General features: G+C 43.3%; 1 protein-coding gene across 3 annotated transcripts in view; it reads left to right on the plus strand.

Moving 5' to 3' along the window:
- Positions 1-13,794, plus strand: part of PRKN (parkin RBR E3 ubiquitin protein ligase) — a 638,032-nt gene that overhangs the window by 96,694 nt on the left and 527,544 nt on the right. For all 3 annotated transcript variants that reach the window (XM_079971894.1, XM_079971892.1, XM_079971893.1), the window contains exon 2: positions 4,389-4,552. In XM_079971894.1, the coding sequence (XP_079828020.1) occupies positions 4,389-4,552 (164 nt within the window). The remainder of the gene's footprint in view (positions 1-4,388; positions 4,553-13,794) is intronic.

Consider the following 13,794-nt stretch of genomic DNA (forward strand, 5'->3'; position numbering starts at 1 on the left):
GTTACAATGTCCCAGTAACATTAGAATAATGTAAGCAGGATTTATTATGCCCTTCTTCCTTCCCTTTGTCATTTGCTGGTAGAAAACATTATGCAAAGATGAATATTCTGCTGGGAGTATTATACGTTATGCAAATATGATGTGTGAGTATGTGTGTGTGTGAGAGCATATATATATTTGCAAAGGTATTAAATCACCGAGCAACAATTTTTCCAGGTTTGTTGAGTAGCAAAAAGACCAAGACCTATGCTACAGTGCTGAAAGCACAATTAAATTAAAGAGAGGACAGTGGTGAATAATTTGAAAATGTATTACAGCGTTACTAATTTGAAGTGTATGAAAGATTTTTTAAAAATAATTATAATGCTATTCATTTGTCAATGTCTTTATTTGCAAGGAATAAAGGCTTGTAGAGATTTAATCTTTTGATACATTGCCAAGCAATGCATTTTGTGTTATTGTGCTTTTGTTTCATTGTCCTTTTCAGTAATAATCCCTAGTATATTTGGATACCTCTTTTATTGAATGTTCTAGCATCAGTGAAAATACACTGACATCTTTAACTCTTGGGTGGAGAGAGACTCCTTAGTCCTGTTCTGTTCAAGAAGGTGAACAGATAGAAGCTGAACACATAGACCTGGCACTTTAAAGGTGACTAGATTTGTGCATATTTTTCTACATTGTTGATGCAGTGTTGTCCTCATCCAAGTGTCAGCCTGTACTTTACCTCCATAATCAGGTTAGGGAAAAAGAATACAACATAAAATTACACACTGTCCAAATGTGGACGTACTGCAGTGCATTGTGTGACTCTTGAATTGTTTTTCATGTGTGGTGACGTGTTGCTCAGTGCCACCTATTACCACATCCTTGACTTCTGTTGATGATGTGCTTCTTGGTGGACTACCGATAGGACTGGGTACAATACATATGTATTTATATTATTATTTTTAGCCCACTGATTTGTGTAAGTTTGGTATATTGGTAAACTTGTATCTCAAAAATTAACTTTAAAATAGCCATGCACACAAATACCTGCATGCCTGACCACAATGAACTTCGCTTTTAATGTACTTAGTAAACCCAAACAAAAGTGTTGAGGATTTCATAGTGGTGTAGAGCTTAGTTTTATGAATTCATAATGTAGTGCTTCAAAAATAACTTGAGCTGATCATTAATGTGTATGTAAACAATATTTTAAGTATTTTAAATGTATATTTTACCCCTTGAAATTGCTACTCAGTTTTGTAGCACACATTGTTTTTCATATACAGTTTTCAGCAAACAGGTCATGTCACATAATGTAACATGGCAAAATTGGCCTCAGGCTATTTTGGAGGATGGTGGACTTAGCTTCTAAATCTCTTTTTAAGAGTTTGTTCCTTAAGGGAATCCTATTATATTATTTGGGTATGAGGTGGATAACAGACAAAGACGTGGTGTGTAAACTTTTTTTTTTAAAAAAAAATGACTGCCACAGGGAAGACAGTGGCAGGTCGAACTGTGAAGAACTCACAAGGGACAGCTGCCTTTGAGAAGCGGAAAATCTTCAAGATTGCTTTAGGAACCTTCCTTTAATGGTTCACAACAGAAGTCAAGGGTGGTGGGGAGTGCTTCTTATGCTAACCTCTAACAACAGATTCCTTTTTGGCTTGCCATAAGAAATGGCTATCCTCCTGGTGCTTAAATTGTATGCTAATTGATATCAGCAGAAATTCTGAGCAACAGTACAGTGTCAGTTCTCTAACTTTCTAACCCCAGGCCCTGCTTGATATGGATGAATATTACTGAGGCCAACCAGTCACAAAATGGTGATGCAGGGTCACAGGCAGGCACAGGCAGTCACAAAATGGAGCCAGGTGGAGCAGGGGCCATGTGACATGTCATGTGATACCGCCGGAGGTGGGATGCGCAGAGAGTGACCTTCACCTTTGCTTGCCCTGACTCTGACCCAGTTCCTTGGCTGACAAGCAGGGGCGGGGGCTGGGGCGCACGGAGGGCACTCAGCAGTGGCAGGGGGTGGCAGCCACCTAAATATTGGGGGGTATAGCCCTCTTCCCCAAAATATTGGGGGGGGCTGGAGTCCTTTGCACCCCATATATTCAGTGCCCCTGAGGTGGAGGCAGGGTTTAGTACACCCAGCAGATAATTACTGACATCATTTTCTATTGATTCCCAATCAATCTCTGCTGCCATGGATGGGCTTTCATAAACCAGGGGTGGTGTGGTGGGGAGAACCTGACAAGACAATGACCTCCATCAGTTTCCTTCTCTTTTGCTGTCTCCAGTTCAAAGGAAAGAGTGTGCATCCTGGATTTCCCTTAAAAAAAAGTTTGAGGACTATGTGAATCTCCCTTCCATGTATCTTGTTCCATGTTTTATAGCGTACAAAGATAGCAACTGAAACCAGATGCGAGAAAGAAGAGACAGCCGTTGTGCGATTATGGTAGTGCAAATGAATGAATCTGTGTCTTTGTGAACATCTATGTTTCTGGAGTATTTATTATGTAAATAAATACTCAGGGATTAGGAAAAGAGGTTCCATGCCTTTCTAGTTAGTTTACAGGAATTTCCGGTTTGCCCCATATCTTTTTATGATTACTATCATTCACAAAGTATATGATTGATTTGATGTGGTTGATTTGATTGACACCCTATGCCCTTTTAATACGTAGGGCTGGGGGGCTGTTATTGGGTTGTTGTTTTTGCTTTGATTATGTATTTTGTGGTTTTATATTTTGATTTTATTCTGTGAACTGCCCTGAGACCTCCGGGTATAGGGTGACATATAAATTCAATAAATAATAATGATGTAAGTTATATATATCAGATATGCAGATGACACAACCTGGATGGCAGAAAGTGAGGAGGAATTAAAGAACCTTTTATTGAGGGTGAAAGAGGAGAGCGCAAAATATGGTCTGAAGCTCAACATCAAAAAAACAAAGATCATGGCCACTGGTCCCATCACCTCCTGGCAAATAGAAGGGGAAGAAATGGAGGCAGTGAGAGATTTTACTTTCTTGGGCTCCATGATGGCAACAGCAGCCATGAAATTAAAAGATGTCTGCTTCTTGGGAGAAAAGCAATGACAAACCTAGACAGCATCTTAAAAAGTAGAGACATCACCTTGCCAACAAAGGTCTGTATAGTTAAAGCCATGGTTTTCCCAGTAGTGATGTATGGAAGTGAGAGCTGGACCATAAAGAAGGCTGATCGCTGAAGAATTGATCCTTTTGAATTATGGTGCTGGAGGAGACTCTTGAGAGTCCCATGGACTGCAAGAAGATCAAACGCATCCATTCTTAAGGAAATTAGCCCTGAGTGCTCACTAGAAGGACAGATCCTGAAGCTGAGGCTCCAATACTTTGACCTCCTCATGAGAAGAGAAGACTCCCTGGAAAAGATCCTGATGTTGGGAAAGATGGAGGGCACAAGGAGAAGGGGACGACAGAGGACGAGATGGTTGGATGGTGTTCTCAAAGCTACAAACATGAGTCTGACCAAACTGTGGGAGGCAGTGGAAGACAGAAGTGCCTGGCGTGCTCTGGTTCATGGGGTCACGAAGAGTCGGGCACGACTAAACGACTAAACAACAAGTTATATTTCTGAAATAATGAAAAAGCAACCCTGAGTTGTGAATGGTGGTAGTTTGTATCTTACATGCCAAATGTTGGTGTATGATTTGACTGGTTGCCATAGCTCTGAATTTTGGAGTAATTTTTGGCATTCCACAAGTATGTCAACAGAAGTTATGCATTGCATTTATTTAAGTGAACTCTGAGAAAGACCACACTGCTCTAGAAAAAGACTTAAGACTCTGCATAAAATATACAATTTTCTCTCCATCGTTATTTTCTAGGCAATTATATATCTGGGAGGCCAGTGTGTATGAATCAGTATTACTGTATTTTAAAAGCTTTCCTTCAAAAGCAGCTTGCACACAGCACACATGTGTTTCTTGCATTTGTTTGGAGAGAGAGAGGGAGAGAAAATATATTTGCTGAGCATATATTTCGATCTGTCCCAAGGGCAAGACTAAACTCATATTAGTGATTATTGTACATATTGCTAATAAAGTCTGCATTTCATTCCAGATAGTAAATGTAATTTAGGGTGACATCTGAAACATAATGCATGTTTAATTAGTTAAGAAAATTACATGGTGGAATGTCTTACTTGGAATTATCTATCAAAATAATAAACTGCAATATAACAATGTTGCTCCTTTTAAAATGATAAAACACACTAACATTTTACAGTACCATTTTGCCCATTGTCCATTTTTCTTAGCTGTTTCTTGTGCCATTCTCAGATGCTTCAGACTTCAAAATATTCAGGCATATATATATACACATATATTTAAAATATGTCTTGTTCTTGGTCAGTATTTGTCAGGTTCAACTCCAGCCATGGTTTCCCAGTGGAGGTTGATTCAGACACCAGCATCTTCCAGCTCAAGGAGGTGGTTGCTAAGCGACAGGGAGTTCCAGCTGACCAGTTGCGTGTGATTTTTGCAGGGAAGGAGCTCAGGAATGACTTGACACTGCAGGTAAGTCTCCCTTGGTAGTTTCCTTTCTGGGATGCTGCCAGCCTAACTACTTCTGCCTCTAACATTGCCAATCTGACATTCACTCCTGAGATCTAATAGAATAAATAGTGCCTGGGGATTCCTTGAACTTTACTCCACACTGCTTCATTAATTCTGACCTTCTTAATTATGCATTAAAACAGCAAGGCAAAAGGATGGGGAGGGGAGGAAGAAGGAAAATGAGAGGGGGAGGAGAAGAGATCTTTGCTTAGTGAATAAATGTTTACTGACTACAGGAGCAAGTTATGCACATTTTCTGTATCTGTTCAATTTCTACATTACTTATTCCATTTGAATCTTAATGAAGAAGGATGTGAATAAATTGTTCTAAATCAGGCTGCTCAGTCATCACGTTATATGAAATTTGTAACCCAATTGTGACCCCTGGAGGATAGTTGTAAGGCTGCTGTTGCTGCTGTGTGAGAGAGTGTGTAAGTGCACGTGCTGATGAAATAGAGTCCTTTTGAAGGCCTGATCGCAGGAGCCAGTAAGGTTCTCCCAAAGGCACCAAAGTGATGATTTACTTGCGGGGGGAGGAAGGGGAGAAAAAATTAGCTGATAGGGGATGGGAGATGTAGGAGTTGCTGAGTTCATCACATCCTCATGGTTTAGCTAACGGTTGTGTTAAAATGTAAAAATGAGAAGAAGGTAGCCTTAGGGAAGCCCCTGTTCTTTCAGCCAATGTCTGTCCTCCCCTTCTTGCAGAATGGGGATAATGATACTGGCTGGGCTCTCAGGGCTGTTGTGAGGATCGCTGACATAATAATAATAATAATAATAATAATAATAATAATAATAATAATTTATTATTTGTACCCCGCCCATCTGGCTGGGTCTCCCCAGCCACTCTGGGCGGCTTCCATAAAAACCAAAAATACACTAAAATATCACAGATTAAAAACTTCCCTGAACAGGGCTGCCTTAAGATGTCTTCTGAATGTCAGGTAGTTATTTATTGCTTTGACATCTGATGGGAGGGCGTTCCACAGGGCAGGCGCCACAACCGAGAAGGCCCTCTGCCTGGTTCCCTGTAGCTTTGCTTCTCGCAATGAGGGAACCGCCAGAAGGCCCTCGGCGCTGGACCTCAGCGTCCGGGCAGAACGATGGAGGTGGAGACGCTCCTTCAGGTATACTGGGCCGAGGCCGTTTAGGGCTTTAAAGGTCAACACCAGCACTTTGAATTGTGCTCGGAAATGTACTGGGAGCCAATGTAGGTCTTTCAAGACCGGTGGTATGTGGTCTCGGCGGCAGCCCCCAGTCACCAGTCTAGCTGCCGCATTCTGGATTAGTTGTAGTTTCCAAGTCACCTTCAAAGGTAGCCCCACGTAGAGCGCATTGCAGTAGTCCAAGCGGGAGATAACTAGAGCATGCACCACTCTGGCAAGACAGTCCGCAGGCAGGTAGGGTCTCAGCCTGCGTACCAGGTGGAGTTGGTAGACAGCTGCCCTGGATACAGAATTGACCTGCGCCTCCATGGACAGCTGTGAGTCCAAAATGACTCCCAGGCTGCGCACCTGGTCCTTCAGGGGCACAGTTACCCTATTCAGGACCAGGGAGTCCTCCACACCAGCCCGCCCCCTGTCCCCCCAAAACAGTACTTCTGTCTTGTCAGGATTCATCCTCAATCCATTAGCCGTCATCCATCCTCCAACCGCCTCCAGGCACTCACACAGGACCTTCACCGCCTTCACTGGTTCTGATATGAAAGAGAGGTAGAGCTGGGTATCATCTGCATATTGATGGACACCCAGTCCAAACCCCCTGATGATCTCTCCCAGCGGCTTCATATAGATGTTAAAAAGCATGGGGGAGAGGACGGAACCTTGAGGCACCCCACAAGTGAGGGCCCAGGGGTCTGAACACTCATCCCCCACCACCACTTTCTGAACACGGCCCAGGAGGAAGGAGCGAAACCACTGTATAACAGTGCCCCCAGCTCCCAGCCCCTCTAGACGGTCCAGAAGGATGTTATGGTCGATTGTATCAAAGGCTGCTGAGAGATCCAGCAGAACTAGGAAACAACTCTCACCTTTGTCCCTAGCTCGCCGGAGATCATCAACCAGCGCAACCAAGGCAGTTTCAGTCCCATGATGAGGCCTGAATCCCAATTGGAAGGGATCCAAATGGTCCGCATCCTCCAGGCGTGCCTGGAGTTGTTCAGCAACCACGCGCTCAATCACCTTGCCCAAGAAAGGAAGATTTGAGACTGAGCGATAGTTGGCCATACTGGCCGGGTCTAAAGATGGTTTTTTAAGAAGCGGTTTAATGACCGCTTCTTTCAGCGGATCTGGGAATGTTCCCTCACAGAGGGAAGCATTCACCACCCCACAGAGCCCATCGCCCAGCACTTCCCGGCTTGCTTTTATTAGCCAGGATGGGCAAGGATCCAGGAGACAGGTGGTTGGTTTCACGTGTCCAAGCAGCCTGTCCACATCCTCGGGGGTAACGGATTGAAATTGATTCCATGCAACTTGACCAGACAGAGCTCTAGCACTCTCCCGCCCCGGCACTGCTCCCACGGTGGTGTCTAGCTCCTTCCGAATATGAGTGATTTTATCTGCAAAAAATTTGCAAAATCGTTGCAGGAGATCTTGGGGTCTTTACAAGGCCCCGGTGGTAAAGGTGGTTCCGTTAAATTACGAACCACCTGAAAGAGTCTCCTGCTACTATTTTCTGCAGATGCAATAGAGGCGGTGAAGAAAGTCTTCTTCGCCGTCGCTATCGCCACTTGGTAGGCTCGACGTTGAGCTCTAACCTGTGTCCGGTCAGATTCGGAGTGAGTTTTTTGCCACCGACGCTCTAGCCGTCTCAGCGATTGTTTCATCGCCCTCAGCTCCGAAGAAAACCACGGAGCTGTCCGGGCTCCATGCAATCGGAGAGGGCGCTTCGGAGCCAGACAGTCGATAGCCCTGGTTAACTCCGCGTTCCAGCGGGCCACCAGGGAATCAGCTGAAAGGCCATCAACATGGGATAAAGCATCCCCTACCACTCTCTGGAAACCATTTGGATCCATTAAGTGGCGGGGGCGGACCATCCGAATTGGTCCCACCTCCCTGCAGAGGGGAAGGGTCGCGGAGAAGTCCAGTTGCACCAGGAAGTGATCTGACCATGGCACTTCTTTTGTTTCACTTTTACTTAGTGTCAGATCACCCACGTCACTAGAGGTGAACACCAGGTCTAAGGCATGTCCATGACTATGAGTTGGGCCAAACTTATTCAGGGACAGCCCCATGGAGGCCATGTGCACAAAGTGCTGTATCAGAACTAAGTATTATTACACTGAGAGGGAAAACAGCTTGACAGGACAGGTGTAGAATGAATATACATTTTTGTAAGGCTCCTTGCAGCTATGATCTTCCCCGGTGCCTTCGTTGTTACCAGTGTGTCTGATACTTTGTTCAATTGGGAGTTTCCTTTTGATCTGAACAAAAGATTGCATGTAACGAGGTTGCATTTCGGAAACCTCGAATTTGCCAGAGAGAATAAATTGCTCTGTTACTAGCAGCATTATTGTGTTCCTGCTGCTGCTGTCGTCACACCGTCAGTACGTGGTGCTTTACAGTTTCATAAGCCAAAACACCCAGTCTCTGCACCCCCGGAAATTCACAGTCTAAATATGGTGGGGGGGGGGAATGCAATAAAGGGAGGGGGAAACAAGAGACAAAGGCAGCAAGAGATAGATGTGAGAAAAATGCCATTAAAACATTAGGTTTGGTTCCATTCGGGTTTGCAGTTGGGTAATATGATTAAGGTGTTACAGGGAACACTTCATAGAATCATCAAATCATAGCATTCCTGAGTTGGAAGGGACCCCAGAGTCATCAATTCCAACTCTCTGCAATGCAGGGATCTGAACTAATGCACACATAACAAAAGGCGCAGGACAGAACCCTGCAGCTAGGTATTTGCTTACCACCTCTTTTCCTATTTGGGCTGCATCTCCCTCCTTGCATTGTTTATTCTGTTATCACCAGGTTGGGGCCTGCTTTCCTTTTGGGTGAGCAGAGGGAAAGTAAGTGTTGAGCAGTTTCACCTTCTCTCTGTCACCCAATAGCATTTCTCAATCTTCTCCATGCAAAGGACCTACTTCTTGCTTGTTCTTTCTATTGCTTTGACCATAGCAGAATAAACCTTTATTATTACTTACATCAAACCTTTATTGTAAGCCTGAGATCATTATGAGCTTTGGCCCACTGGACCTGCTCCCTACAACTGCTGGCCTCTCGTGTATACCCTTCCTTCATGATTTCTCCCCTATTCCATTTCTTATACATGCCTTGCATAAAAAGGTGAAGTTCTGAGGTGTGTGAGTCATGTATTCCTACTGTACAGCAGCAGCATCAGAGAACCAGGCACCTTCCTGTGGTCACCCAGGTAACTATCTAAAAGAGGAAAGTTTACCCAAAGGCAAACACTTCCTGTTTTCTAACCAGCACAGATTAATTGGCCCTCATGTTTACAGCTGTGTGGGAGCATTGCTATGCATTGAGTAGCTGCTGTGTCTGGTTGCACAGAGAGCTGCTACTGTATTGACATCCTATCACTTCTCCTAGCCAGGTATGATACTTATCTCTTTGCAAAATGCTTTAGGGAGTTTGGGCACACAAAGGAAACTATAGAAATGCAAATTGCTCTTGTCATTCCTCAGAGCATCTTCTGCTGCGGAAGCATACAGTTGCTTCTGTGTCAAGTGTCTCCTTTCCCTTTCTGATGTCTTACTGGAAAAAGAGGGCCTTCCTTGCTGTTGCATCCCTATCTTATATATGATGTTGTTTATTAAAATGCAATAAACTTTTTATATGGGAAGCTTTTTGTTGACAAATGTTAGGATTGTAAGGTTTTGTTAGCTGTTCATATGTTTCTTACACCTGTCTGCATTGCTGTCTAATTCTGGCATCAAAGTGTTATAATTGTTGTTTAATTGTGTCAGGCTGTTTCTGGGTGAAATGCAAACTGTGACTTCAGTTTTCTTCAAACGGAAATATAGCTTCCTGCGGCTTGAAACAATGAATGTAAAATGGAAGGTTTATCAGTTTTTTCATAGTAACAAGAAAGGCTTCTCATGCCTGTGTCTAGTTCCTCACATTTATTCACAGTTTTCTCTTCAGTCATGAGCTTGCTGCTTTGTTGACAATGCGCTGAGCACACACATTAGCAATTGTTCACAGCAAAAACTAGTCCTGCCTCTTGCGGAAGGGACATCCTGTGATGTTTCAGCTGCTCTTCTTGCCAACTTTTGTTGTGAACATTTCACTTTCAGTTTATAGAAACTTAAGTCCACGGATGTGTGAGAGAGAGGATGGGCAAGAGCATGTTGAGGGCAACATGTACACTTTCACATTCACGTGTTCGGGCAAAAAGAATCCATAGCATAGCAGAAATCAGGTTCGTTGAATGGGCGAGTGGAAGGAAATCTGCTTGCTAGCCTGTTGTCAACAGATTCCTCCAACATGATATGATATGTTCTGTGGACATATCACCTCATATCAGGATGTGAATCAGTTTAGGTAACCTGTTCTCCTGCCTAAGTTCCCTCTCTCACACACAAGAGCAATGGGAGAACAACACAGGGGAAGATATCACACAGTATTCTCTAGTCAGAAATGTGTCCATTATACAATTAATATATGCAACTCCCATTATTTTCTAGTTACATCTATTGCTTTTTGTGTTGCCAGTGTGACCATATTTGCTCAAAGATGCTCTCTTTCTCTTGGCTTCAGCAGGAGAACTGAAGACTTTCTCCACTTGAAAGTTGAGCATAGAAAGCAAGGGAAGGAGTGGGCTGGAAAGGTTTTTGGCACAGGTGTGAAGAAGAGGGGTGCGTAAGGGAGATTCTGAGATGTGCTGTGGCTGTGACAATTTTGCTCAGTACTTTCAGGGTAAAATCACTATTCTCTAATGGTCTCCACAGAGATGTGAACACCACTGATAGTACAGGTCCAAATGAGATGTCCAGTGCACTATCCTGTCCGATTTTGAAAGCTGCTGGTATTTAGAAGCCATCTTGCTTCTAAGAGTTTGACTCTTGTCCATTGTGGCTTTGGGTAGTGGGTGGGTTGATAGGGTGGGTCCAGAGAGTGGTGAATGTGTATGTATGGAAGCTGCATTTAAGGTTTAGCCTTCCCTTTAAAAAGTCCTCCTTGGACCCAGAAGCTTGCAATAATTACCACCCAGTTGCCACTACCTCTTTTGGGGGCAAGAGAGTACTGGTTGTCCATTTTCATGTGCTCTTTATAGAGACTTTATAAACAAACAAACATGTTTTGAGGAATCAGAATGGTTGGTGAGAAAATTCTGAGATTCACAACATTCAAGGATTGTGTCTCTCCATATGAACCCTATGATCATAATCTGAGGCCCTTCTTCGTGTGGCTCATCCATGAGAGATCTGGAGGGTGGTGACACATGAACAGGCCTTTTCTGCAGTGGCTCTCCTTTTGTGGAATTCGCTCCCCAGAGAGGCTCACCAGGCACCTTCATTATACAGCTTTAGGTGCGAGGCAAAGATGTTTCTCCTCAACCAGGCCTTTGGAAGATTAACATTCTATGCCCCTTTAAAGATGTTTGTGGAAGGGGAATGGGGTGGGGCTGGGTGATTATTGGTTTGTGGGTTTTTTGTTCTTTTTAAACTTATGTTTTTATCTTGTATTTTTATGTTGTGAACTGCCCTGAGATCCATGGATGGAGGGTGATACACAGGTTTATTAAACAAATAAATAAATTATCCAGTGTAAAATTTAAAATAATTATCTTATTTCCTCTGACATATTACTGTTTAAAGGAACATATCAGGAGCAGAATGTGAAGTAAATCTCACTGCTTGTAACTTGTACCAGATATAATTAGTGATACAGATAGTTGTGCTATTTTTTACTGTATACTTTATACACTCCTAAGAGGAACTGTAAATTACCACAATTTATGGTGCGGAAGGTTTAGATTTCTGTCCTTCCATGTAATTGAGTATTTGGGTGGGGGAGTGAATTCTGTGCTAGGAATTGCCTGAACTAATTCACCTTCATCTTGATTTTAATGTGAGAAGTGATATAAATAAGGTCTGACTGACTCCATGTGTTGTAATTCAATTGGACTCTTTCTGATGAGAAAACTGTTGGGTTCACACAGTAGGTGGCAGTGTGAGCGTCTGCTGTGAGTTGAAATTAACATGATTAAGCAATTTGGAAAGTTTATTTGGGAAGTTCATACTTTTTGTTAATGTTCCCTGTAAGTAGATCTTTTTCACAGCTCCATTCCCTGAAAAGGGCTGGCACTGGCACAAAAAAGACGGAGTCCAATGTCAGGACTGGTCGTTGTCCTCCTCAGATCACCACACAAACGCTTCTGGTTCTTTTATAACTTTTTATTGCATATTAACAAAACAATCTTATAAATGGTTCTTATCTTTAACTATTCTTCCTCAGAGTCACTTATTTCAGATACCTTCTGAGCTCTGCTTCTCCGTGACCAGCCACCCTCAAAATGGCGAAGGCGCCTTTCCCTTCCCTTTCCTGCTCTTTTTTCTAACCTCCTCACTAGAGCTGGCTTGTATCTCCCCTCCTCCGAATCTGAGCTAGAACTTAACCCTTGCCTTTCCTGTGAACATCCAGTCCCTCCCTGTTGTTCCTCCTGTTCTCTTCTATTAGATTCACTGCTCTCCTCCCCCCCTTGGGGAATGCTTTCTCCCTCTGAGAAACTTGAAACTTCTAACTCTTCTCTGACATCCAAATCGGCATGATTACCCCTTCCCTGCATATAATAATATCCAGTTTTCTGTGACCAGTTGCGCAAACGTACTTTAATGTATATGTTACTCATCATACTGGGAAAATACAGTGGCCATGAAGGGCTTGGCAGCACTAACCAAAGATATTTTTACTGCTTGAAATAAAGGGCAGGATGACAGTCCCTCTTTCCATATGCAGCTGAATCTCTTTCCAACACTGGTGATGGGTCAGTGTTCTCCAGTGCAGCAAAATAAGACTAGTTTATATTGAACAGGGTAAGTTGCATGGCATTCACAGCTCTGGCCGTCTGAGGTGGATGTCCTGCTCTGCCCAATACAAGGGCCAGCCCTAGGGCTTAGAAAACTCCAGTTTTGTTGTTGTTGTTGTTTAGTCGTTTAGTCGTGTCCGACTATTTGTGACCCCATGGACCAGAGCACGCCAGGCACTCCTGCCTTCCACTGCCTCCCGCAGTTTGATCAAACTCATGCTGGTAGCTTCAAGAACACCATCCAACCATCTCATCCTCTGTTGTCCCCTTCTCCTTGTGCCCTCCATCTTTCCCAACATCAGGGTCTTTTCCAGGGAGTCTTCTCTTCTCATGAGGTGGCCAAAGTATTGGAGCCTCAGCTTCACGATCTGTCCTTCCAGTGAGCACTCAGGGCTGATTTCCTTAAGAATGGAGAGGTTTGATCTTCTTGCAGTCCATGGGACTCTCAAGAGTCTCCTCCAGCACCATAATTCAAAAGCATCAATTCTTCGGCGATCAGCCTTCTTTATGGTCCAGCTCTCACTTCCATACATCACTACTGGGAAAACCATGGCTTTAACTATACAGACCTTTGTTGGCAAGGTGATGTCTCTATTTTTTAAGATGCTGTCTAGGTTTGTCATTGCTTTTCTCCCAAGAAGCAGGTGTCTTTTAATTTCGTGACTGCTGTCACCATCTGCAGTGATCAGAAAACTCCAGTAGATTTTTAAAAAAACCCTAGTATTTCTTTTGAACAGCAGATCTCCATGTCCAAATCACAAACAGCCTCTTTATTTCAAAAGATGCTTGACTGGAGCTGCTCTTGGAGAAACATGTGTCCAAAGTTTCATTGAACACAGGGAACTTCTTATTCTTTTGGTCCAATTCTTTGGATAGAGCCCTAAGAATCGCCCAGCCACTTTCAGGCTTAACTTCAGTGCAAAAAGTATCAGAAGCATATGCTACAGTTCCTTATTCAGCTGCTCTTCTAAGGGTCAGAAGACTGCTTTGAAAACAGCTAGGTACACTGATAATTACAAACCAAGAGAATCAGCTATACTATGCATTTTTTATTATTTCTTGCTCTTGAAATTAGCCTAGATCTTCTGCTCACATCCATCACTTTTGCAACGTAGCATTAACATAAGTGGACTTCCTGTGAGTAACAGGAAGAATTCACTCAGCAGACTTATAGAAGCTATAACTAGCTTTTGAATTAATGAGTAACT

This window comes from Podarcis cretensis (genome assembly GCF_951804945.1).
Source record: "Podarcis cretensis genome assembly, chromosome: 3".
Taxonomy (NCBI): domain Eukaryota; kingdom Metazoa; phylum Chordata; class Lepidosauria; order Squamata; family Lacertidae; genus Podarcis; species Podarcis cretensis.